This window comes from Salminus brasiliensis, chromosome 19, assembly GCF_030463535.1.
Source record: "Salminus brasiliensis chromosome 19, fSalBra1.hap2, whole genome shotgun sequence".
In the NCBI taxonomy this organism is placed as follows: Eukaryota; Metazoa; Chordata; class Actinopteri; order Characiformes; family Bryconidae; genus Salminus; species Salminus brasiliensis.
In genome coordinates this window covers 20882483-20907400 of record NC_132896.1, presented here as the reverse complement: position 1 = coordinate 20907400, position 24918 = coordinate 20882483, and the positions used below count along the sequence as shown (strand labels likewise).

The following is a 24918-nucleotide window of genomic DNA, read 5'->3' as shown; positions in this document are numbered from 1 at the left end:
CTCGCCGGAAAAAATCCACCAGACCTGAATTCCAACGAGCGAAGATGGGGAACTGGATTGTAAACCATGGACTGGACACCTTTATTTTGGTAAGAACAAATGGATGGGGAAGCTTTTTACTTACTACTACTACTACTACTACTAATAATAATAATAATAATAATAATTAACATTTTGGACATTTATAAGACGAGTGTGTTCCTACATAAGACAGAAAGCACAATATTTAGACAGAATAAAGATCACTGTAATTATTAGTTATTTCACCCACAGCTGCATTCACTTTAATTTGGATAAAATGGAGTACTGAATAGTACATTTGTTCCTAGGTGGTCTGGATGGGCATCAATATATTCTTGTTTGTTCGCTTCTATCTGTTCTACGACCTGGGCCCTCAATTCTTCTACACTCGTCAGCTGCTAGGGGTGAGCATCTCCGCCTGCCTTGACAATTTTTTTTTTTTTTTGGCAAAATATTGTGTGTGAAACATGTGGAGTAAGACATTTAGTGAAGTTGTATCAGCAGCTTAACCACTTTTAAAATATAAAGAACGTGGACTAACTTAAACCCAGTAAATAAATAGAGGAGCTGGGGTATACAGGCCCTTTATTTACATCGTGAGGGTTCATGTGCCAGTGGTGGAAGAGACCGTGACCGAAATAGATAGACTAAGTGAACTCAATCTTAAAATGATGTCTGCTGGTTTCCAGTCTGCGCTGGCCTGGGCCAGAGCTCCTGCTGCCGTCCTCAACTTTAATTGCATGCTCATCCTCCTGCCAGTGTGCCGTAACCTCCTCTCTCTGATCCGCGGCTCATTTGTGGTGAGTTGGTGTAGTGATACAAGTAGATTGTGTGTGTGTGTGTGTGTGTGTGTGAGAGAGAGAGAGAGAGAGCACAATTGCATGAGATACAACCAGGAATGTAGCCTGATGGCTTTTTCTTTTTCTTTTTTTTTTTTTTTTTACAAAAATCTTCTTTTGTTCACATTTCAGTGCTGTGGACGAACTATGCGGAAACAGCTGGACAAAAACCTCACATTCCACAAGCTGGTTGCCTACATGATTGCCCTAATGACCGGTAAACCATATACAAGTGTCCTATATAGATAAATGACAGGAAACGTTAGGTTAGTCAGGTGTTTGTAGAGATCACCAAGCATTTACGTGAAGTCATTAATCATACAGTTATTACCACAGTAAAGATGTTTCTTCTGAGAATTATGCCATAGTTATCAGTTGGAATGGCTGTGTAAATAGTGTCTACACCTATCTGGGGGGCACTACGTGGAAGAGGACAATAGATTCTTTTCTGGTATGTTGCTAAATATTTACCAAGGGTGGACTTTCCTGAAATCAGTCCACATGAATAATCTTTCTTTGGCATTCTGAAGAATTTTATTTAATAGAAGTGCCATTTCCTTAAACAACTCCCATCACCTTTTAATGTAACAGTCACGCGCACGCACACACAAACACACAATTCTGTTAGTGATGTTAGTCATGCTTTATAGTTCAAAAATGCCTCACAAAATAATCCAAATTTCTACCAATTTAGTGACCACCAACCTGTAGTATTAACACCAACACAACACACATACTCATGTTCTCAAGGGGTTAAGTTAACTTAGGAAAGACCCAACTCATTAGGATTCACAGAATTTTCTTCTCTTTCTAGCTGTTCACACTGTTGCTCATTTGCTAAATGTGGAATGGTACATAAACAGCCGACATGGACGATATGGTCCCCTTCCTGGTAATCTCTCTATGCTTGAAGATGAAGAAGAAGACGATGAGAAGACAACGTTCCTGAATCCTGTCCAGTCTGACACTACAGTGAGTTTCACCTTCTTAAATGTTATATTAAGTGTATATACTACTTGTTGATGTGGCAACGTTCAGTAAAATTTACAGTAAATACTAAGTAAATGTGTCCATTTTCGTTGGACAAACTGCTTTTCCACTAAAGATTTTAGCGATGGCTGCACCTTCATATTTGTTGTTAAAGGTTGCAGTGCCAGTGTGCTACCAAAGCTCTACCACCTGGCCTGAAATACAATAAATATAGGGAATCCAAAAGCATGATACTCAACAAAACTGTTAAACTAGATTCCAGAAATAATTGAAGACTGAACTGTTCCTTCAGGGGCCTTCAGGGACATTTTTTTCCCAAAACATAACCACTAACCCATTTCTGTGTTAATAAATAAAATTACATTTAGAATACATGTATACTTATGATTATGAAATTATATTTATTTCTGACAATATGCTTGTACACCAGACTCCAACCATATTTGCGTTCACCACCATTGCTGGCCTCACAGGAGTTGTGATAACCCTGGCTCTCATCCTCATGATCACATCATCGATGGAAGTCATTCGCCGAAGTTACTTTGAGGTCTTCTGGTACACCCATCACCTCTTCATCATTTTCTTCGCAGGCCTGGTCTTTCATGGTGCAGGGTGAGCCATTCAAGTCTAGGACTGCCATTGCTTGATTGGATTTATTGTACATTTTTTGGCAAAGAATATTGCATTTAAAAGGACATTTACTTCTGAAACAGGCGCATTGTGCGAGGTCAGGTAACAACTGACCCACCTCACAACACCACCTTCTGCAAAGATCAGCCAGAGAACTGGGGTGTGATTCCTCAATGTCCCATTCCTCAGTTTGCTGGAGGGTTTCCTCAGGTAAGAGTTAAAGCAAATGGGTGCCTAATGGACAGAGTTCTCCTAAATTTTGTATTCCGGTTGTATAATGTCCATTTCCTTTTCTAGACCTGGATGTGGGTGATTGGCCCCATGGTAATCTACTTGTGTGAGAGATTGCTGCGCTTTATCCGCTACATGCAGACTGTGAGATACAAAAAGGTAGGCCCTACCTAAATCTCACAAAAAAGGAAAAGATGTTGTTTCTGACAATTAACAACTAACCTGTCTTCACGTGTCTAGATCGTCATGCATCCGTCCAATGTTCTGGAGCTACAGTTGCTGAAGTCTGGTTTCAAAATGGACGTTGGACAGTATGTCTTTCTTAACTGTCCTGACATCTCCCAACTGGAATGGCACCCGTTTACAATGACGTCAGCCCCCGAGGAAGATTTTTTCACTGTTCACATCCGCAAAGCTGGGGACTGGACAGACCAACTCATCAGGATGGTAGAAAACTTACCAGAAGGGAGTCAAGGACCCAAGTAAGATGGAACCCAATTTTGGTCCACATTAGAATTTCTCTTACCCACCAATACCTTCATAAGTACCATATCTCAGGAGGAAAGGTCTCATCCTGTGGTTTTACTTCTCATTTAGAATAGGTGTGGATGGTCCATTTGGCACGGCCAGTGAGGACGTGTTTGACTATGAGGTCAGCATGTTGGTGGGCGCTGGAATTGGAGTGACCCCCTTCGCCTCCATCCTGAAATCTATCTGGTATAAGTTCAAAGATTCCAACCCCAAACTGCGCACTAGGAAGGTAAAGAATGTAAAAGCTTGCCAAAGCAGCCAAGGTGTTTATTGTTCATTTCATATCAGAGGAGTTTTATTCTCTGGGTTCTTGCAACAAAATTTGAGTTGCAGACTGCTGTCAGCATGGCATATTTCTCAGGTTAGGTTTTCTTTTTGCTTCTTTTTTGTATATAGATTTACTTCTACTGGTTGTGTAGGGAGACTCATGCCTTTGAGTGGTTTGCAGACCTGCTCCAGGTACTTGAGAAGGAAATGGAAGAGAGAGGCATGAGAGATTTCCTGACATATAAGCTCTACCTCACTGGATGGGACCATACTCATGTGAGTTTGCTTGACATGCTGATATAAGCCTTGGAGAATTGTGATCCTGTACTTATAGTAGTACTGTTGTCTAGAGGAAAAAGGGTGTGTATCGTACATTACAGTGTCTGCTCATTTTGTGACTACAGGCAGCCCATGTGATGGTGCATTTCGATAAAGACACTGATGTTATCACTGGACTAAAGCAGAAGACACACTATGGAAGACCCAACTGGGATAAAGAGTTTGAGCAAGTTCGTCAAGAGAATCCCTCGTAAGTTTAAAATTTGTATAAAACATGTTTGTTGTTTGCATCTGACTAAATACAGGAATGTTTACCCCTGTGTCCTTATCCATACCTACAGGTCAGTGGTCGGCACGTTCCTGTGTGGCCCAGCTGCCTTAGCGAAAGACTTGGAAAAGAAATGTGTGAAATATTCAGATGTGGATCCCCGGAAAACCAAGTTTTATTTCAACAAAGAGAACTTTTGAATAAAACAGTCACAGGCAACCGGCTTAATTCAAGGACAAGCATGTTTTGTTCTACCAAGCACTTTCTACTCTGAACTTATGCATGGTCATTGACAATATGAAGGAACTTTTTTTTTGTATTGCTGCCTACATTTGTAGGGAACCCTAAAGTAATCTGCCCCATCAAGAAAATCCTATTTCTGCAATGGGGTTTTTAGAAGGTCTGTCTGATTTATTGCAGATTCACCCTACTCAGCTTGAACCGCACTATGACTGTAGATTCTGCATTGTCCAGCTGTTTTTTGTACTATTGGTGTAGTGGCACTACATCTACATGTTTCTATTGTGGCTCTAACAAGTACCGTGTATTGAACTGTTAATATGGGTGTGGCTTTCATTGTTACTGATGAATCATTTGGCAAGAAGGAAATAACTGATGCTTGTGCTTCAACACAGTTTCACAAAGGGGGGATTTATTAACAAAATGTGATAGTCTCATCATACATGTAACAATGTCTACTGTAGAAAGTGTCTCATTATGGAATTATGTAGGATTTTTAGAAGGGCATTCCATAATATAAAGTGTCCTGAAAACTTGTGGCATTTCATTGCCACCAGACTCATCACACTAAATTAACCACTTACTTAATGTTAATTTCACAATTAACTAATTTACTAATGTTAAATATTAATTTCACAAAGATGAACTATTGTGCTTGTAAAAAGAGGGTTCTGACATTTTATTCATTTATTTTTTTATTGAAAAAATCTTTAGACAGGCAATAAAGCTTCGACAATGAAACAATGAACAAAGTTGTCTTTTTTTGTCTTAAAGTGAGATCGCAAGCAAATGTGTTTGCCATTAAGGTCAACAGTCAACCTTGGTGCTATACAGTTACTACTTAAATGCTCAACAAGAAATGAACAAAAACTGTTTAAAATTGGATTTGAAGTTTCTTTGTGGACCAAAAAAAAAAAAAAAATGTGGGGGTTGTATGCAAACCTCGTTCCTATTAAGAAAAAGAAAAAAGTTATTTTCCACGTGCAAAAATATCACTTACATGTGAAAATACACCAGGTTTAGAATAGTTTAGGTGTAGTAATCACTTACCTGGAAGGTACACCCTTCGGGCATTTTATGGGTACCATGCAAGTGCTCTTTTTAGATTTATGATTACTGACTATTGCTCATCCAGCAAAACAGTTGCAGTATAGCAATGACTAAAACATGACACCAGCATGTGTGTTGCACTGGTACAAGTTTATCAGGCAGAGCAGCATTGCTGGAATTTTTATACCCTTGCAACCCGTACTGTCTGCCAACCAAAAGGGTTTCTGTGGTGGGGTGGGTCTAGCATTTACTTAATGCTCCTGGCATTAGCACACCCACTATATCTGAAGAATCACCTACATCTGGACTAAAGAAAGAATGACCAACCACACATCTATACAAGTGTTTCAACAATGTAAAGTCATTGCCAAAATATTGGCACCCCTACACTTCATTCAGTGAAGTGAATAAAGTAGTGAATCTCAAATTGTGAATTTTCTTTAAGCAGTGCAGGAGTCACAGCAGTGCCAATATTTTACAATGACTGTAGGTGTATCTAGCACATGTACAGTCTACAGATAGGTAGAGAGTAGCAAACAATTTGAGCAGCAACAGATGGGCTACAGTCAGTAACTAAACCTACAAAGAGCACATATGGCCATGGTAGGTGTACCCAATAAAAAAAAAATAAAAATTAAAAAAAATAATAATAATAATTAGCGTAGGTACTTACGATTCTTACCCCTTTCACATTTTGTCACTTTATAACCACAAACTTGCATGTATTCTACTGAGATTTTAAGTGATAAACCAACACGAAGTAGCACATAATTATGAAGTGAAACGAAAATCATACATGCATCCAGAGACTGAAATTTTTGTTCATTCGTCTTTGCAAAATAGCTCTGGTTGAGCCAGTTTGGATGGAGAGTGTTTGAACAGCATTTTCTGTGTCTTGCCACAGACACTCAATGGGATTTCGGTCAGGACATTGACTGTGCCATTCTAAACACATGAAAAGTCTTTGATCTAAACCATTCCACTGTTTTACTATTTCTGGCTGTATGTTTAGGGTCATTGTCATGCTGGAAGAAGAATCTCTTTCCCAGTCACAAGTCTTTTGCAGCCTCCAACAGGTTTTCTTCCAGGATTGCCCTGTAATTAGCTCCATCCATCTTCGTATCAACTCTAACCAGCTTCCCAGTCCCTGCTGAAGAAAAACATCCCCACAGCATGATGCTGGTACCACAATGCACAAGGGGGAGTGGTGTGTTCAGGGTGATGAGCAGTGTTATTTTTCCACCACACATGGTGCTTTGCGTGGGCAGTGGTGGCTCAGCGGTTAGAGCTCCGCGCTATTATGGGTTATGGGTTCAATACCCGGGCTCGGCAAGCTGACACTGCTCCCCGGGCAGTCTGAGGAGTTCCTTGGTTTTCATGTTGCTGTTTGTTCACTATTAATCTCTTAACAACCCACTGAAGCCCACACAGAACAGGTGTATTTATACTGAGACTAAATTACACAAAGCTGGACTCTTAACTAATTGTGACATCTGATAGCAATTGATTGTGCTGGATTGTATTTAGGGATATCAGAGTAAAGGGGGCTAAATACTTTTGCATGTCACATCTTTCAGATTTCAACATTTTTATTCCACTTCACAATTATGTGCTACTTTGTGTTAGACTATCACTTGACATCTCAATAAAATACATTTTACATTTACAAGTTCATGAAGTCAGTACAAGTAAATACTTTTGTAAGCCACTGTATCTTGATAAACAGGGAACGTTGTGTCTTCTCATACCACAAGAAAGAATGTTACGCTGTCAGCTCCAAGTCATAACATGGTTTCTTGGACGGTCAAATACTCAAAACCTGAGAAACTCACAGCATTCATGGAATCCTCAGGGTGCACCAGCAGTCTTCTGGATCTGCTCTTTCAGGATGAGGATACTCTGTCTCTGCTCTGGTGGCAGCATGGCAATCTGCTCTGGAGTCAGCTGTAGCACTTGCATAATCAGAGCAGCCTGGACAAAACATGGTCACAGTACTTCAGATCAGTTAAACAAGTACTGCAAAAAAACTGCAAAAAACAAAACAAAAAACAAACAAACAAACAAAAAACCCTGTAAACTAATGAATTAGGGCAATTTGCCAAGGTTCTACAAAACAAGGCAGCGGACGCATTACCTTTTCATGATCCTGAGACGTTACATCAGATGCAGGGCCCTGGTGAAAAAAGGACAATCTTGTTTTACTATTCAGAGTTTGTGCATAGTGTACAAAATAATTTGCGTGTGAAACAGGTCAGCACATACAGGTCGAGCAGATGGTGGCGCACTTGATCCCATTGCGTGAGGAGGACCCTGCATTCCACCTGCTACCGGAACCCTCTGGCCTGCTACAGGACCCCGCGTGTCTACAGCTCGAGGATCGCGACCTTGAGGAATGGGAGCTTGTAAAATGAAAAATAAATGAATTAATTTAAAAAAAACAAACAAACAAAAAAAAGTAATACCTACACACACACAGTGCCCTCCATAATTATTGGCACCCCTGGTTAAGATGTGTTCTTTAGCTTCTAATAAATTGATTATTACCACGATGGAAAAAAGAGTAAAATCCAACCTTTAACTCAAGTGAATTTTAAGGGAAAAAAAAAAAAAATCCCTGACTAAGAAATAATTATTCTTCATAAAATCACCTGTTCCACAATTATTGGCACCCCTAACATTTCTTAGGAAATAAATGTAATTAAAGTATTTCTGTCTATTCTACAGTAGTTTACAAAGTTGATCAGAGTATGTAGGAACATTTAATTAGTAATTCACAACTTCCTGTTTCCCTGGGGTATAAATATGACGTGACACAGAGGCCATTTCTCTTCAACATGGGAAAGACAAAGGAACATACCATTCAAGTAAGGCAGATGTGTGTTGACCTCCACAAGTCAGGCAATGGCTACAAGAAAATAGCCACTCACCTACACCTGTCCATATCTACTGTCAGAGGAATTATTAAGAAGTTTAAAACAACTGGAACAATGGTAAACAAGCCTGGATGAGGACGCAAGTTTATTTTGCCACCACGCACAGTGAGGAGGATGATAAGAGAAATAAAAAGGTCTCCAAAGCTCACTGTTACAGAATTGCAACAAATGGTAGCTTCTTGGGGTCACAAAGTCTCCAAAACAACCATCAGGCGCTATCTGCATGCCAACAAGCTGTTTGGGAGGCATGCACGGAAAAAAAACTTTTGGAGTTTGCTAAGCAGTACTGGAACTTCAACTGGGACCGTGTGCTTTGGTCAGATGAAACTAAGATAGAGCTTTTTGGCAACAAACGCTCTAAGTGGGTCTGGCGTAACACAAGAGCTGAGTATGCAGAAAAGCACCTCATGCCCACTGTGAAATATGGGGGAGGATCAGTGATGCTGTGGGCCTGTTTCTCTTCCAAAGGCCCTGGGAACCTTGTTGGGGTGCATGGCATCATGAATGCTTTGAAATACCAGAACATTTTAAAACAAAATCTGGTGGCTTCTGCCCAAAAGCTGAAGATGGGTCGTCAATGGGTCTTTCAGCAAGATAATGACCCAAAACATATGGCCAAATCTACACAGAAATGGTTCACCACACACAGAATCAAGCTCCTACCATGGCCATCTCAGTCCCCAGACCTCAACACCATTGAAAACCTGTGGGGTAAGCTGAAGACGAGAGTGCAGAGGAGAGGACCCAGGTCGCTGGATGATTTAGAGAGATTGTGCAAAGAGGAATGGTCAAAGATCCCTCTATCTGTATTCTCCCATCTTGTGAAACATTATAAGAGAAGATTAGGTGCTGTTTTGTTGGCAAAAGGGGGTTGTACAAAGTATTAACATCAGGGGTGCCAATAATTGTGGCACACATGATTTGATGTTAAAAAAAAATGATTTGATGTTTGATGTTAAATTCACTTGAGTTAAAGGTTGGATATTATTATTTTTATATTATTTAGAAAAATACTCAATTTATTAGAAGCTAAAGAACACATCTTAACCAGGGGTGCCAATAATTATGGAGGGCACTTATATACAGTGAGTCCAAGAAGTATTTGATCCCTTGCTGATTTTCTTCGTTGGCCCACTAATAAAGACATGATCATTCTATACTTTTAATGGTAGATGTATTCTTACATGGAGAGACAGAATATTAAAAAGAAAATCCAGAAAATAAATCTAAGGAATATATATTAATTGATTTGTATTTCATGGAGTGAAATAAGTATTTGATCCCTTAGTATTCATTAGCAGTTCTGGCTTTTACAGACCAGTTAGACACTCCCAATCAACTTGTTACCTGACCTGAAGCCACCTGTTCTCACTAATCACTTGTGTGAAAAACACCTGTCCACAGAATCAGACAGATCACACAGATTTCAAGTCTCCAACATGGGTAAAACCAAAGAGCTGTCACAGGACCTCAGAGTCAGAATTGTTGACCTTCACAAAGCTGGAATGGGCTACAAAAAGATTAGTAAGGTGTTGGATGTGAAAGTAACAACTATTGGTGCAATTATCAGAAAGTTTAAAGAGTATAACATGACAATCAACAGACCTCGGCCCGGTGCTCCAAAGAAGATTTCGCCTCGTGGGGTGGCAATGATGCTGAGAACAGTCAGAAATCGTCCTGCAACCACTCGGCAGGAGTTAGCAAATGACCTGAAGGCAGCTGGGACCACAGTTTGCAAGGAAACAATTGGCAACACTTTGCGCAACAATGGATTCACATCCTGCAGTGCCCGAAAGGTACCCCTGCTGAAGAGAGCACATGTGGAGGCGCGCCTCAAGTATGCCAATGATCATTTGAAAGATGAACCAAGTTATTGGGAGAAGGTTTTGTGGTCAGACGAGACCAAAATTGAACTTTTTGGCCTCAACTCCACCCGCCATGTGTGGAGGAAGAAAAATGCTGCCTATGACCCCAAGAACACTGTGCCCACCGTCAAGCATGGAGGTGGAAGCATAATGTTTTGGGGGTGTTTCTCTGCCAAGGGTACAGGGCTACTTCACCGCATCACTGGGAAGATGGATGGAGCCATGTACCGCACAATCCTGAGGGACAACCTCCTCCCCTCTGCCAGGGATCTGAAAATGGGCCGTGGTTGGGTCTTCCAACATGATAACGACCCTAAACATACAGCAAAGGCAACAAAGGATTGGCTCAAGAAAAATCACATTAAGGTCATGGAGTGGCCCAGCCAGTCGCCAGACCTCAATCCGATCGAAAATCTATGGAGGGAGCTGAAGGTCAGAGTTGCCAAGCGACAGCCCACCAACCTTCATGATTTAGAGAGGATCTGCAAAGAAGAGTGGGCCAAAATTCCCCCTGGTGTGTGTGCTAAACTTGTGGTTAACTACAACAAACGTCTCACCGCTGTGCTTGCAAACAAAGGCTTTGCCACTAAGTATTGAGTGTGTTTGGCAAGAGGGATCAAATACTTATTTTCCTCATTGAAATACAAATTAATTAAAATATATTCTTTAAAATTATATTCTGGATTTTTGTCTTGATATTCTGTCTCTCCATGTTAGAATATATCTACCATTAAAAGTGCAGAAGGATAGTGTCTTTATTAGTGGGCAAACAAAGAAAATCAGCAAGGGATCAAATACTTCTTGGACTCACTGTATATATATATATTTATTTATTTATTGACAACACACAAGCTAGTCTAATTTAAATGAAGTTGTATATATATTAAAAAATGGAAAATATCACTAAAACTTCATTTAAATCAGACTAGGTTGTGTGTTGTGTCAATAAATTAATAGCAAAGCCAAAACCAACAGTAAATCGGGCCAGTCCTCTTTGTTTATGAATTAACAGAACACCATTTGTTCCTGCAGCCACATTAAATTAATATTGACTCTGACTCAAGATCCTTTCGGGAGATACTTCAGGAGTATCCTTTCTGACCAAAAAGGTGACGTGAAATGAAATTTAAACAAACACTTCAGTGAAAGCAACTATACTCGAGATTCCAAACACAATAGATCATAATAGATAGATATTAATTGAACCAGGTGTAATTTTTGACCGTTGCTGTAGGTCACATTTTACATAGTACCTCTAGAGTCCATGGGTGGGCCGCGCTGCTCCATCATTGGAACTCTGGGCTCACCCATCATCGGAGCTCCTCTCATGTCATGTGGTCCACGCATGTCTGGAGGTGCCATGTGCATGGGAGGCCCCTGGTGTGGTGGGGGGCCTCCAATGTACCCCCGACTGAGAGAACGAACACGAACACGAACACACACACACACACACACACACACACACACACACACACACACATTAAATATAGACAGCAAAATTGAAGAGTCTGAACTGAAACTAAAATTAAAATTGTCTGTCATAAGAAAAATCAAGAGAGCAGGTCTCAAGCAAGACGTGCACACTCTCCAATATCTTGATTGGACTGCCACCATGGCATTTGTTCAATAACCGTATGCAATGGCACAATACCTACATCCAGATTTGCATTCATTTTTGACCGGGATCTACATTTGAGGATAAGAGAGTAAAACCACTTTGTAAATTACTCCCCAGCACACCCCAAAAACTTTTAATAGGGTTATGGCTAGGGCTCTGTGGTGGCCAATTAATGTGTGAAAATTTCTCATGCACCCAGAACCACTCTTTCACAACTTAAGCATGATAAATCTTGTCATTGCGGGACTGAAATATGCCTGCGCAATCAGGTAGATGTACCTAAATGCAGTAATGTCTAACCATCAAAAGAAAAAAAGTAACCATATATATATATATATATATATATATATATATATTATTTTTTTATTATGCTCTGCTCACCCTGGTTCCACTACATCCCCAGTGACATTGACTAGCGAGCCACCTCGTGGGTCATTAGGACCATCACCCAGCAAGCCTCTTGGTGGAATCCCTTGTGGTCCTGGTGGTGCTCCTCGCATAGGAGCCCGCGGGTCTACCATGGGCACTACAAAAAACAAAACAAAAAAAACAACACATAATTTAAAATAAAGTACTAATCTTGAGGATGTCACCTTCAACATAGACCAGAAATCATACAGGCGACTAAGTGAAATGGGAAAAAGTGTCATAACACATGGAAGAGGTGTGAACAGATACAAATTAAAGGTGGCATTTAAGATTGAGGAAGTCTTCTCGTGAACACAATGATACATTTGTCAATCTCAAACAGAACTTGTCTGACAACAATGTCATGGAAACTTAAACACAAAGTGAATTCATGCTGAAAAGTTTAAACCACTCCTTTGTGATTACAGCTTACTTGCACCATCAATCATGACAATACATTTTCTTTGTACTGACTGATACAGAAAATCCAACCAGATCTCAACACTGGTCAAAACACTGGAGAAACTCAGACTTGCATGAGAATGAAGAACCAGTATGGAAAAACAGCAAACAATGAAGCGTTGTCATGCAAGAGGGCATCTCCAAATGTTTCGATGTGATCACAGAACCCAGATATCACTTCTCTGAGCTCATCATGGTGAACCACTAATACCTTGCGGCCGCTCGATAGCAGCCTGCCCAGATGATCCTACAGGAGAGTCCTGAAGGCTTCCTGGGTCAGCATTAAATAAAGGGAACAGGAAAAAGGACTGAGAAAGTATACAGCATCCCCTGCAAATTCCACCTAGGAGCAAGTCTAAACTACAACACCTCATACTGGTACTGTTTTAAAAGAGGCAAACTGATTATGATAAAAACACTGCAATACTAAAGGTGTGCAATTCTTGAATGAATCAGATACAGAGTGTCTGATGTCCATGCAGGAATAGCTTATGTTCCTTAGAGGATGTACTATAACCATACGTATAAAGTTTGCACACAATGTTGAAGAAAGTTAGGAAGCAATTTTGAGTAAAGTAAATATCCATGTAAATACAATGAACATACAGAGTTTATGTTGTATGTTTTGCAATAAAGGACAACATCTGAGCTGCTCTCTGCCTAAAATCAGTACCTGGTCCCCTATCCATGGGAACAGGACCTCCTTGGGGCATCCCTATCTGAGGCTGCATCCCACCTGCAGGCAAGGGACCAGAGGAAAATAGCTCTGGTCACGTCAAACAAACAAACAAACAAAAAAAAACTGCACACAGGCACACCCACATACAAGAAGGTCACTGAATTTACCTCCTGGCCCTAAAGGCCCCTGTCCAGGCATGGGCCCTTGTCCTGGCATTGGTCCCTGTCCTGGCATAGGCCCTTGTCCTGGTATAGGCCCTTGTCCTGGCATAGGCCCGGGCACACCTCCTGCCATCTGAGCAGGCTGCAGCATTTGGGGTGCTCCGTTAACATGCATTCCTGGCTGAAATGAATAAAGAGGAGATTATGAACGCAATATAATACAGCTACATTGTATGATTTTTTTTACATTGTATGATTTTTTTTTTTTCAGAGTTTTACTCCATATGTAGATCACTTTGAGCACAATAGCAAAAAAAAACATTAAAAGACAATAGAAGTACAGTCAACCCAAAGCCTTTTTAATGATTCTACCCATTTCCAGAAATTTGTACATGTTAAAGTCTGAAACCAACCAAACTGACAGGATGTTAGTGATCTATGTGATGAAGAAATAGGCAACATCAAACTTTTTATTTATTTATTTATTTTTTTTACCATAGCTTGTGGCTGGGACACTGGAGCATTGGGCTGAGCAAGAGGCTGGTTAGATACCGGCACTGGGCCCGGGCCTGGCTGGCTGACTGGGTTTAGAGGCTGCACAGCAGCTTGCCGATGGAGCATTTTCTGAAAGAAGAGTAGAAGTTTTTTCCCCAACAAGGGCGCGAGGACAATTCAAAATCCTTAGTCATTGCTACTGTCTTTACATACATATTTGAAAGCATACAGGTATAGCATTTAATGTATTCCCTCTATTATACTCAGTTCTCTAACCAGTTCTGTAAACTGTTGAAGTGTCCGTTTACGATGGTGCCCATAAATAACTATGCCATCTCCCTGAAACTCTTACCAAGGCTATCTCAGGGTCTACAATCCTCATGACGACCTGGGCCTGTAGTAACGCATAGGCAAGCTGGGGATTCTGTAAGAGCATGTTCCTTGCCTCCTGAGGACTGTTCTGGACACACAGCTGCAGAATAAAGAGTAGAGAGTGGTAAACACAACAAAATCCAGATTTTGTACAAACAAAACAATGGTTTTGGTTTCCTAGATAGGTAGTATGCCTAGCCCACGACCACATGCAGATTCCTAATTGAAATAAATAAATAACCAAGGACCACGCTCAACTGCGTAAAATCCAGAAAATAGCACCATGATCTATTAACAAAAACATCAGAACTTGACCTCACTAACATTTATGGTTGGATGTAAAAGAAGCCTCAGAGTAATCTTCCAATATCTAGTGCAAAGGTTTCTCTGTTACTGCAGAATGTTACTGCAAAATGTGCCCATTTTGTGCTGGCTTCCCAGACCAGGATGAAGCCTAGTTCTGGAATACACTGTATTCTGAATGCATGTGCCAAGAGGCTGGACACTATTAGGCATGGCAGTGGACCCAAATAGTAGGTAATTATAACCAGGAAGAAAAAAATAAAAAATAGGCCATGGTATCTTGTGACAGTTGGAATGCCAGTTTCCCCTCTACTCACTTTCATTTGCTTCATGAGCTCAAACATCTGTTCAGGGGGCAGGCTAGCCACAGCTCTACTGATAGACTCTGGAGCCTCCTCCGTTGGACAGCTGTCTCCATACGGGGACTCAATAATTGGTGCCCCTGTGCCCAAACCTTAGGATACAAGCAAATAACATACCAGGTGTGCGTAACAGGCAAGTCCAGAACAAAAATGTATCCTTCCTGATAGGGCTAAATTACTCACTCTTCAGCTCCTCCTTGTTCTTCTCACTGGCAGCATTGTCCACACGCAAGGCTCTGCCACTGAACTCTCTACCGTTCAGGTTGCGCATGGCACTGAGGGCCGTCTCTTGGTCCTGGTACTCACAGAAGCCATAACCCTTTGGTTTTCCAGTTTCTCTGTCATATACCAATCTGCAAAACATGTTTCGTTTTAGTCACTCAAATGTCCCCTAATGTTTATATCGCACAATGCGCACTGTATACGGCTTGAGGCGCATACCTGAAACTGACGACAAGCCCAACTTCTGAAAAGATGTCTTTTAGTTGTTCCTCTGTTGCTTCATATGGGATGTTTCCCACTAGTACAACAAAAGCAGATGCATGAGGATTGCACACCGTGCTTCGTTAGCTAGTGCTACAGAACATAGCTACAGTGAAATGTTGTCTTGGCTCAAAGTCGCTGACGTTAAATGTTAAATTGTCCAGCTATCGGACACAAGCAACACGAACACGGAAATCACTCAATTCTACTGTAAACAGCAACTGAATTAAGAGTGGGATTAAAAAAATATCTTAATGTTCATTTTAATCCCGAAACATCCGTAGCTAGCTATGTAGCTAGCTAAACCCTCACTAATAAAACATGATTCACTCCTCAACGAAACACTATCTAAACAAAAAGGCATTTGCAAAGCGGTTGCATGGACCAGTTTTAACGGTTTAACAGCTAGCTAGTTAGCTAGCACTCAGCTGGGTGGTTTATTAGCTTAGCTGGCTAATGTGAACTCCTCAATGAAACTAACACGGTGAAGGCAACATCTACTAATGATAAGAACCAAAGAGAAGCGGATCTTTACCAAAGACTGAACGCAAGGAACGATCAACGGCGGGATCCCTCCCTGCCGCCGCGGCCACAGCAGCAGCGAGATTTGCCATGTTTTTTTGTTTTACAGCAAGTTATTTCATTTACAACCAACTTGCTAACATATAGCTAGCAACAGCAAGAGTGAAGCAAGCAGTAAAAACCTTATTCCAAATTCAAAATGGCCTCTGAGCTCAGGAGTTCCAAATTAAAAGTCCTTTGGCTGTTTTGTTTTCTCGGACTGTGAACGGAGCTTAAATCACAGAAGCACTCCGCCCCCTGTCGCGAGAGGAGCTCACAACTACGATCTCCAAACACTAACAGCCAACAAAACAAAAACTACCACGCTTAACTGCTGCGAACTGCAGCTGAAGTGCTACTTCAAATGAATGCTAAGCTAACTATGCTAATAGCTAACTAGAAATCTTTTTTTTATGGCGTGACACAAACATATTTCTGATTTAAGAAAACGTAAAATATTCTAAAAATATTTATGCTCTAAAAAAGATAGATATTATTTAAAAATTAATAACAAGCAATAAGGCATTTAAATAAATAGAATAAATATATTTAAAAATATAAGGTGTAAAGCATTTCGAACTTATGCAGTGTCTGAAATTTTTTTCTGGAAAAAAAAACAATTGCAAACAGCATGGCTGTTCTTACAGTGTCATCTGAAGTGAGGTAGACATTTCTTAAACAGCTTCAAAGAAATGGTAATTCTTTCAACCAATATGTGTGAACAAACCAATGGATGAATCATTGCGTCTAATAAAGAAAGAAAAATCAATAAAGGAACATTTAAAACCACCTTGAACAGAAAGTTGTTCAAAGGTTTTGTGGTTCATAATTTTTTTCTATGATTTAAGAATAAACATAAAGTACTTCTGCTATTTCTCTTGTAATGATTCAATTATGGAACATTGTTACAATATAGAAAATTTGGGTCATTGTGTTTTTGCTCAAAATATTTTTTGCTTAAAGTATCCTGTCATCTTCCCCTCTGAGTGATCTTTTTCAACTTTTCAAACAGTAATAGATGTATGTTGTTAAAATATGTGTTGCATCATATCAGGCTTTGGGGTTTATTTCCAGTTCAACACAAAATTACAGATGTAATATATGTATATTGCTTCTATTTTCAACAGTAGGAAGCTATTTAAATTGTTAAACATAGACACTTCAGAACCCTGGACAGCTCCAACACAGTGTAAGAAATAATATTAAACAATGAGCAAACTCTTTAAATCACTGGAAAGTAAACAAGGTCTTACTTGGTCTGGGCCTAAATCAAAAGAGAATAAAATCTAACACGATTCAAGGTTATGAAACAGGGTCGATCATATGTAGAAACCAGCTCTCTCAAAAACAATCTCAAAAAAGCATTCAGCAGACCTGCTGCAGCACAGAAGTGTGTCTTCCCAAATGAATAATGGACTTCATGTCATGACATGGAAAACTGATACTGTCATAAAAGTCTGATACTGTTTTGGACAATTGTTTGTATAGTAAAATTCTCATTTACAATAAACCTTTACAGTGGTCAGAGAGGTATTCATAGTCTTAAGTTGGCTCAATGGGTTTGGTGTGAGCTAGCTTTTATGTAAATGTCACAAAAATTCAGCTAAAATGCTCATACCCTGGGTTAATCAAACATTAAGATAAACCATGCATTAACTTCTAAAAACATCTATCAAACATTAGGTATACACACTCAGAAAGGCAGAAGCAGAAAAGGCATGACCACAGATAAACTGAGAGAAGTCAACACAGAGTGAGCAGACAGAAAAGCTACAGTAACTTAAATAGACACTGTACAATTTTAGTAAGCATGAAACAATTTCAGAACGCACAATACGTCAAAGCTTGAGGCTGATGGGCTACAACAGCAGAAGACCACATCGGGTTACACTTCTGTCAGCCAAGAACAGAAAGCTGAGGCTGCATTGGGCACGAGCTCACCAAAAATGAACAATGGAGAAATGTAGCCTGGTCTGATAATCTCATATTCTGCTGAGATGCACTGATAGTAGGCTCAGTGCCAACTGCATGAATCCATCCTAGTGCAAGGCGGTGTGGGGAATGTTGGGGACAGGTTATTTAAGCATTGTTGATGACCACATGCATCTTCTAACAGCTACTTCCAGAACGATAATGCTCCATGTAACAAGGCAAAAGTCACCTCAAACTAGTGGATGAATGAACATATCAATGAGTTCAGTGTTCATCAGTGGCCTTCTTCCTAAATCCAATAGAAAACTTTAGGGATGTGGTGGAACAAAAGATTTACAGCCTGAAAGTGCTACTAAGAAATCTGTAGGAATTGCATGCTGCAATCATGACAACTTGGACTACAATTTCATCTTAAAGAAATGTGGAATCTGTACCACGAAGAATTAAAGCTGTTCTGGCAGCAAAGGGGGGTCCTACCCAGTATTAGTATAGCATTCTGAATTTCTTTCATCACAAATGTATTTTTAAAGTAAAAATATCCATTTGGAAATACTCGTCATCATATAAATCTTTGAGTAACTGAGTAAATAGAGCCCAACTAGTTATTACACACCTCTGAAAATTAGAACTCAGTGCTTTAGCCTTGACTGGCCTTGAAATACGTTTTATACACCCCAGTAATTTACAATCATCGATTTGATGGGAAATCTCATTATTGTGTATTATTATTATTATTGATCAACAAATTATTGTGGATCGACACAAAGTGAACAGTAGATGTCGCTAAGACATCACTGACTCAACACCGCCGGCAGTCATCATCATTTATAATTCACTGCATTACGTCTTCACTTCTCTTTTGGCGCCGTGAATGGGCAAGGATTCGTGTTTAAACCCCTCTGAAAGTGTTTCTCGATTCACCAGAGTTTCACTGCAGCTAATGAGGCTGTGGAGTTAGGGCTGCTTAGGGCCGCGTCCAGGTCTCAGCTCTAATCACCGGTGCGGGGAGTAACGCAATACATGTAACGGGATTAGGCCTACGTGTTTAAAACGGGGCCACTAAAACAGGGTGACAGCTTCAGTTTCACATTTTCACATAGAATTGTGCTAAATTGAACGCTGAATAACTGAAAAAGTAGTAAAAGTTTTTAATGCAAGCCTGAAGACCTTCTTCAGCTCGGGGACGGGCGGAGGGGCTGTGTCTGCTGCTGTGCTCTGTTCACACTGCTTCTCCTGCTTTCATGAGCTTTTTGTTTTCACAGATATTTCCTGAAGTATTGAAATAGAGAATGGTCATTTGTCAAGAGAGGTGTAGATTTAAAGAGAGTTTTAATTCTCAAAAACACTTGGTTCCACTGGGGCTCGAACCCAGGACCTTCTGCGTGTAAAGCAGACGTGATAACCACTACACTATGGAACCACACGAAGCAGCGGCGCGCAAGCGTCTTTCAACCAAGCGCGTAGACGCCTGACAGTGAGCTAATCGATGAATTTGTATATATATGTGGGACGGATTTAGTTGTGCCTGTGTGTAAATGCAGTTTACACTCAGCCGTTTTATTCGCTTCGACAGTGACAAACACAGACCCGCTGAAGTTGCACGTGACAAGGCAGGGATCCAGTGAGGCAGTGCTCAGTTCATGACCGCAGTGTAAACGAAACACAGCGAACACGCACGACATGATTCCTGTTTTTTTGTGCTACGATTTAACCGATCGCACTGGAGGAGTCCTGTTTTCACCCTGATCTCCTGATCGGTGAGCACACCTACATCTCTGACTGGTTTAGGCCTAAATCGGAGTGTCCGAGTTCGCTGTTTGTTTAGAGTTACTCTGAGCTCTTTATGAGGGTTAATGAGGCAGGAAGAGGGAATCGATGTGATTGTAGTAACGACTGTAATCGGGATTAGTGAAAGAGTTAGAACCAGTTTAACGCCTCAGTCAGGGATTTTAGATAAACAATGGGACATCACTGCGTTACATTTTCTGCGCTGCTAAGTGGGGGAAGCGTAGGCGACCACTGTGTCGTAACTACTGGCAGTGCAGGCTGGACAATCGTACCGGGGGCACGTGTCGATCAGGGGGGCCCTAGCACAGGGATGTGCCATCATATCCGCTAAGGGCCGATATGGCTGAAGGGTTTAATTTAAGCAAAAACACAGATCAGTTGTTTGAAGACTGAGATTAAACTGATTATCCAGGTGGAACCAGGCGCTTGAGGATGAAAACCTGCAGCCACACCGGCCATTTGCAGATCAGATGCACGCTGCCCTAGCACCTATATTCAACCAATTACATAGCTGTAGATTTACACCCAGCAGTCGCTTGTATATATACTCACACAAAGGGGAGTTCTATGATTTTATTTCTACACTTTTTGCCAAAATCGATTTTTAAGATGTAAACAAAGTCTTTCATCGTGGTTTGATGGGGAATGCACCGGAGTCAGAACTGCTTAGAATACATAAGATCCACACGTCCAAAAGCTACACCACTATGTCTAATTATTTTAAATGTGTTTTTTAAATATGTTTTAAATATAGTTTTTAATATATACATGGGAGAGAGGTACATATAAATGCTTGGTATTTTAAGGGGGGAAAAGCTTTTTTCCGATTTTCCACAGTTTTGTACTGATCAATATTACATTGTTGTTTCAGGTTGGTTCACCCATCATTGTGGATTAGAAATAAAATGGCAATACATACACTATATTGCCAAGAGTATTTGCCCGTCTGCCTTCGCATGCATGAACCTGAGTGACATCCCATACTTAATCCATATGGTTTAATATGATGTTGAACATAGCTGTCACCCTTTGCAGCTATAACAGCTTCAACACCTCTGGGAAGGTTTTCCACAAGGTTTAGAATTGTGTTCATGGGAATCTTTTACCATTCTTCCAGACGTTCATTTGTGAGGTCAGACACTGATGTTGGACGAGAAGGCCTGGCTCCCAGTCTCCGCTCTAATTCATCCCAAAGGTGTTCTAACGGTTTGAGGTCTGGAGGCCAGTCAAGTTCTACTACAACAAACTCGCTCATCCATGTCTTTATGGACCTTGCTTTATGCACTGGTGTGCCAACATGTTGGAACAGAAAGGAGTCTCCCCAAACTGTTCACACAAAATTGGGAGCATGAAATTGACCAAAATCTCTTGGTCTGCTGAAGCATTATGAGTTCCTTTTACTGGAACTGGAACTCATGAAAAACAACCCCACACCATAATCCCCCCTCCACCAAACTTAACACTTGGTACAATGCAGTCAGACAAGTACAGTTCTCTTGGCAACCGCCAAACCCAGACTCGTCCATCGGATTGTCAGACAGAGAAGCGTGATTTGTCACTCCAGAGAACACGTGTCTGCTGCTCTAGAGTCCAGTGGCGGCATTCTTTACACCATTGCATACAGCGCTTTGCATTGCGCTTGATAATGTAAGGCTTGCAGCTGCTCAGCCATGGAAACCCATTCCATGAAGCTTTCTACACACTGTTCTTGAGCTAACCTGATGGCCACATGAAGTTTGGAGGTCTGTAGCGATTGACTCTGCAGATAGCTGGCGACCTCTGTGCACATTGCGCCTCAGCATCCGCTGACCCCGCTCCGTCATTTTACATGGCCTACCACTTCATGGCTGAGTTGCTATCATTCCCAATTGCTTCCACTTTGTTATAATACCACTGACAGTTGACTATGGAATATTTAATAGTGAGGAAATTTCACGACTAGACTTGTTGCACAGGTGGCTTCCTATCACGGTACCATGCTGGAATTCACTAAGCTCCTGAGAGTGACCCATTGTTTCACAAATGCTTGTAGAAGCAGCCTGCATGCCTAGGTGCTTGGTTTTATACACCGGTGGCCATGGGATTGATTTGACCACCTGAACTCAATGATTTGGATGGGTGAGTGAATACTTTTGGCAATATAATGTATATTGTTGACATTACAACACATGGTTCCTATCACCATCACTGTAAATAAATCTGACTCGCCAAGTTTTCACATCAAGCCACTCCTTTTAGCAGCTCCATGATTTTTTTAGAATGTGATGGAATTTCCCTTTTAATGCTTTAGTCATTATCGTTCATTAATGTTTTTATCTTCTTATTGTTGATGCAATCCAATTATCAGTTTTACACTGGACCCTGAATAGACACTGAATAGAACAGGGCAGATGTTGATTTTAGTTGTTTTAGTTAATTGAACTGTATTTTATTTACAATGTTTCATTCAAAGTACAATAAAACCAGTTCATTTGCTTGATTAAGGTTAGGTTAAACATTAAGGTCATTTCTAATATTTAACTGACAAACCATTTTTCGTACAATGTAGTTAGAACACTGGGTGGCCTATGGGGGATTTGTTGCCCTGCTGAAAGACACAGAAAGAATGCACAGAAGGACACTTTCAAACATCAAACTTTCAAATGAAGTGCTTGTGTAGTGCAAGTTGAAACTTACGTTATGCAGAAAATGCAGTTCCAGGATCATAAGCCAGAGCTCCAAGCACAGTAACACAGTATTTTAAGGTACAACTGGCTTTGTTTTATGACAGGGTACAAAATGTGTCTAAAATACGCTATATTTGGACATTGTTTGTGGACACCCCTTCTAATAAATGCAATCAGCTACTTTAAGTTGCACCCATTGCTGACACAGATATGCAAATACACACACACAGCGTGTCTAGTCCCTGTAGCGAAGTATTGGCAAAGAGATAATGTGAACATATTGATACCATGCCTAATGCCAGGCGTGGGCTAAAGGGGTGTAACGTCACAGCATTGATCTGTGGAACTGTGCTCTTTGGAAAGATTAATTAACTCTTTTATTTTGGTCAAAATTGGTCATCCAGCATGATCAGTATTTAGTAACACCCCCTTTGGCATGTATCACAGCTTGTAGATGCTTTTTGTAGCAGTTAAGAATCTTTCAGGTCATGTTTGGGGGCTTTTCACCCATTCTTCTGTGTAAAAAGCTTATAGTTCTGTGAGTTTCTTGTGCCGTCGTGCATGCACTACTCTGTTGCACAAGTTTTTTATGATGTTTAGGTCAGGGGATTGTGAAGGACTGGGCACTGTGAGGAACAGTGTGGATTTTGAGGTATGTAGGATTATTATACTGCTGTAGAAGCCATCTACCTAAAAACGCTTTCTTCTTATAATCACCACCTACTTTGTAGGCATTGATTATTTAAATATATTAGACATCTGCTTTGACGAGCCCATGCTGATTGTTGGCAGAAGGTTTGAGGAGTATTTATAAAGCATTGACAATTTCTATTAGGCTCCTACACTTAAGTTGTAGTATCCCCTTTTACACCACTGTAGTAAATACAAATCCTGCTTTGGATGCACCCCCATTGACAGCTGTACATATGCATCTGGTGACAAGCTGAAGGATACAGAACTGTAAAAGAAACATGTCAACTGACAAGGTAGAGTAGATATTCCAGGATTTTACAGAAATATGCCACGGGTTATGTAGCAGCATGCAGTTCTTGCAAGAGATCTTGTCCACTCTCCACTGAAGTTGCATAGTGCAGTTGCAGATATTCCTGGCCTGGAGAACAATAGTCTCCCTATTACAATCAGTGTACCATCAAAACTGTTGACGCTGTTACATTGCTGTGAAAAAATGTATGCCCCATTCCCAGTACCTTCTGTTTTTGCATATTTGTCATATTTAAATATTTTAGATCATGCAACTAATTTTAATTTTAGTAGGATAAGTAAATACACAATGCAGCTTTTAATGATTGTTCTAATTATTGATAATAAAGATTTATTCAAAACCTAAAAAGTAATTGCCCCATACTAAATAAACCAGTTAACCAAATTCAATTGACAGTTGGGCTACCAAGATTTCACCAAGAGCACACCGACAACTCATCCAGAGGGCCACAAAAGATACCAGATGAATATCTAAATAACTGCAGGCCTGCCTACCTGCCTCAGTTAAGGCCAATGTACACAAACAGAAAATGATACTGGGCAAATATGGCATCTATGGGAGAACTGCAAGGCACAAACCTCTGCTGACAAAACAGAACTCAAGGGCTTGTCTTGAATTTGCCAAAACAATCTACATGACATTTGGTATAATATTATATGAACTGATGAGTCAAAGGTGGACGTTTTGGAAGACATTAGTCCCACTACATATGGTGTAAGACATTAAACAGGTAGTTCATACTAAAACCCTCCTACCCTTACAAAATTCTGCCAAAAAAGAATGGGCCACAATTTCTCCACAGAGATGTTAAAGACTCAAAGTTATCACAAATGTTTGATTGCAGTTGTCACTGCCAAGGGTGGCACAACCAGTTATTAATTGTAGAGAGGCAACTACTTCCACAAGTTTGGAAAATATCTGTATCATTAACACATACTTTTTCACAGCACTGTATATTTAGCGTGTTGCTTTACTTTATTGTAACATTCCACTATAAATGTAATACATGGAATGACAGTTACAATGGCATAAAAACAGGGAGCCTACCATAACAACTGGGGGGAAAAAACATATTCCACTCCTCTGCGAAGATGTTTTATTTTGGAGTTTATTTGGAGTGTTTGAGTTTTGCCCATATATCTAGAAGAGCATTTGTGAGGTCAGACACTGATGTTGGGCGAGAGGGCCTGGCTCGCAATCTCTGTTCTTGTTCATCTCAAAGGTGTTAGATGGTGTGAAGGGCTCTGTTTCCACAAAGTGGTTAGCATACATTTGTCTAAAATGTCTTGGTATGCTGAAATGTTAAGAGTTCTTCTGACTAGATTTAAGGGCCCTAGGCATTGTCCAAGCATTATCCCTCCTCCTACTTTTGCTATTACCGCCAGGCAGTATAGCAACATCCTAACTAGAACAAAACATGTAATCACATTTTGCTAAAGCAGTAAGGGTCATCTCTATTAAACAAGTTTTAAACTTTCTTT

The 24918-nt window shown here is 40.4% G+C and overlaps 3 protein-coding genes and 1 non-coding gene across 6 annotated transcripts in view; 2 read left to right on the top strand and 2 right to left on the bottom strand.

Moving 5' to 3' along the window:
• The first annotated feature begins 9 nt into the window (after positions 1-9).
• On the top strand, positions 10-5048 carry nox1 (NADPH oxidase 1). The gene is made up of 13 exons (XM_072662950.1): positions 10-89; positions 330-425; positions 711-821; positions 993-1077; positions 1675-1832; positions 2281-2462; positions 2564-2690; positions 2778-2870; positions 2952-3193; positions 3309-3471; positions 3639-3785; positions 3914-4038; positions 4130-5048. Exons 1-13 carry the CDS (start codon positions 45-47, stop codon positions 4254-4256), a joined length of 1701 nt encoding a protein of 566 aa, XP_072519051.1. The 5' UTR covers positions 10-44; the 3' UTR covers positions 4257-5048.
• cstf2 (cleavage stimulation factor, 3' pre-RNA, subunit 2) lies at positions 4709-16166 on the bottom strand. Of its 2 annotated transcripts, XM_072662951.1 has the most exons (15): positions 16023-16166; positions 15446-15524; positions 15188-15357; positions 14960-15096; positions 14320-14439; positions 13968-14096; positions 13479-13653; positions 13306-13368; positions 12844-12903; positions 12144-12288; positions 11398-11555; positions 7609-7745; positions 7481-7519; positions 7179-7317; positions 4709-5245 (listed from the first exon to the last, which is right to left on the bottom strand). In XM_072662951.1, the coding sequence occupies exons 1-14, from the start codon at positions 16099-16101 to the stop codon at positions 7195-7197; spliced, it is 1614 nt and encodes a 537-aa protein (XP_072519052.1). In that variant the 5' UTR covers positions 16102-16166; the 3' UTR covers positions 4709-5245; positions 7179-7194. The 2 variants fall into 2 exon arrangements, with proteins under 2 accessions (XP_072519052.1, XP_072519053.1); XM_072662952.1 differs by lacking the exons at positions 12844-12903; positions 13306-13368 and having other exon boundaries at positions 4710-5245.
• Positions 16167-19327: 3161 nt separating this feature from the next.
• On the bottom strand, positions 19328-19400 carry trnav-uac (transfer RNA valine (anticodon UAC)). The gene has a single exon. It is a non-coding gene; the product is annotated as a tRNA-Val (tRNA).
• Positions 19401-19516: 116 nt separating this feature from the next.
• Positions 19517-24918, top strand: part of bcorl1 (BCL6 corepressor-like 1) — a 34655-nt gene continuing 29253 nt past the window's right edge. Inside the window, exon 1 of one of the 2 annotated variants that reach the window (XM_072663732.1) lies at positions 19517-19737. The gene's annotated coding sequence lies outside the window, so the exon portion shown is untranslated. Of the gene's footprint in view, positions 19738-21086; positions 21887-24918 lie in introns of those variants that run through there. The other variant, XM_072663730.1, reaches the window with a different exon arrangement.

Bases quoted from the DNA above. Each gene is read 5' to 3' on its own strand.
- nox1 (XM_072662950.1), top strand. From the start codon at position 45: ATGGGGAACTGGATTGTAAACCATGGACTGGACACCTTTATTTTG. The intron at 2,691-2,777 runs GTAAGAGTTAAA...TTCCTTTTCTAG, and splicing joins TTGCTGGAGGGTTTCCTCAG to ACCTGGATGTGGGTGATTGG. The intron at 3,472-3,638 runs GTAAAGAATGTA...TTTTGTATATAG, and splicing joins CCAAACTGCGCACTAGGAAG to ATTTACTTCTACTGGTTGTG.
- cstf2 (XM_072662951.1), bottom strand. From the start codon at position 16,101: ATGGCAAATCTCGCTGCTGCTGTGGCCGCGGCGGCAGGGAGGGATCCC. The intron at 7,746-11,397 runs GTACTATGTAAA...TCATTTTACAAG, and splicing joins CCCACCCATGGACTCTAGAG to CTCCCATTCCTCAAGGTCGC. The intron at 7,318-7,480 runs GTAATGCGTCCG...TGTTTTGTCCAG, and splicing joins CGTCTCAGGATCATGAAAAG to GCTGCTCTGATTATGCAAGT.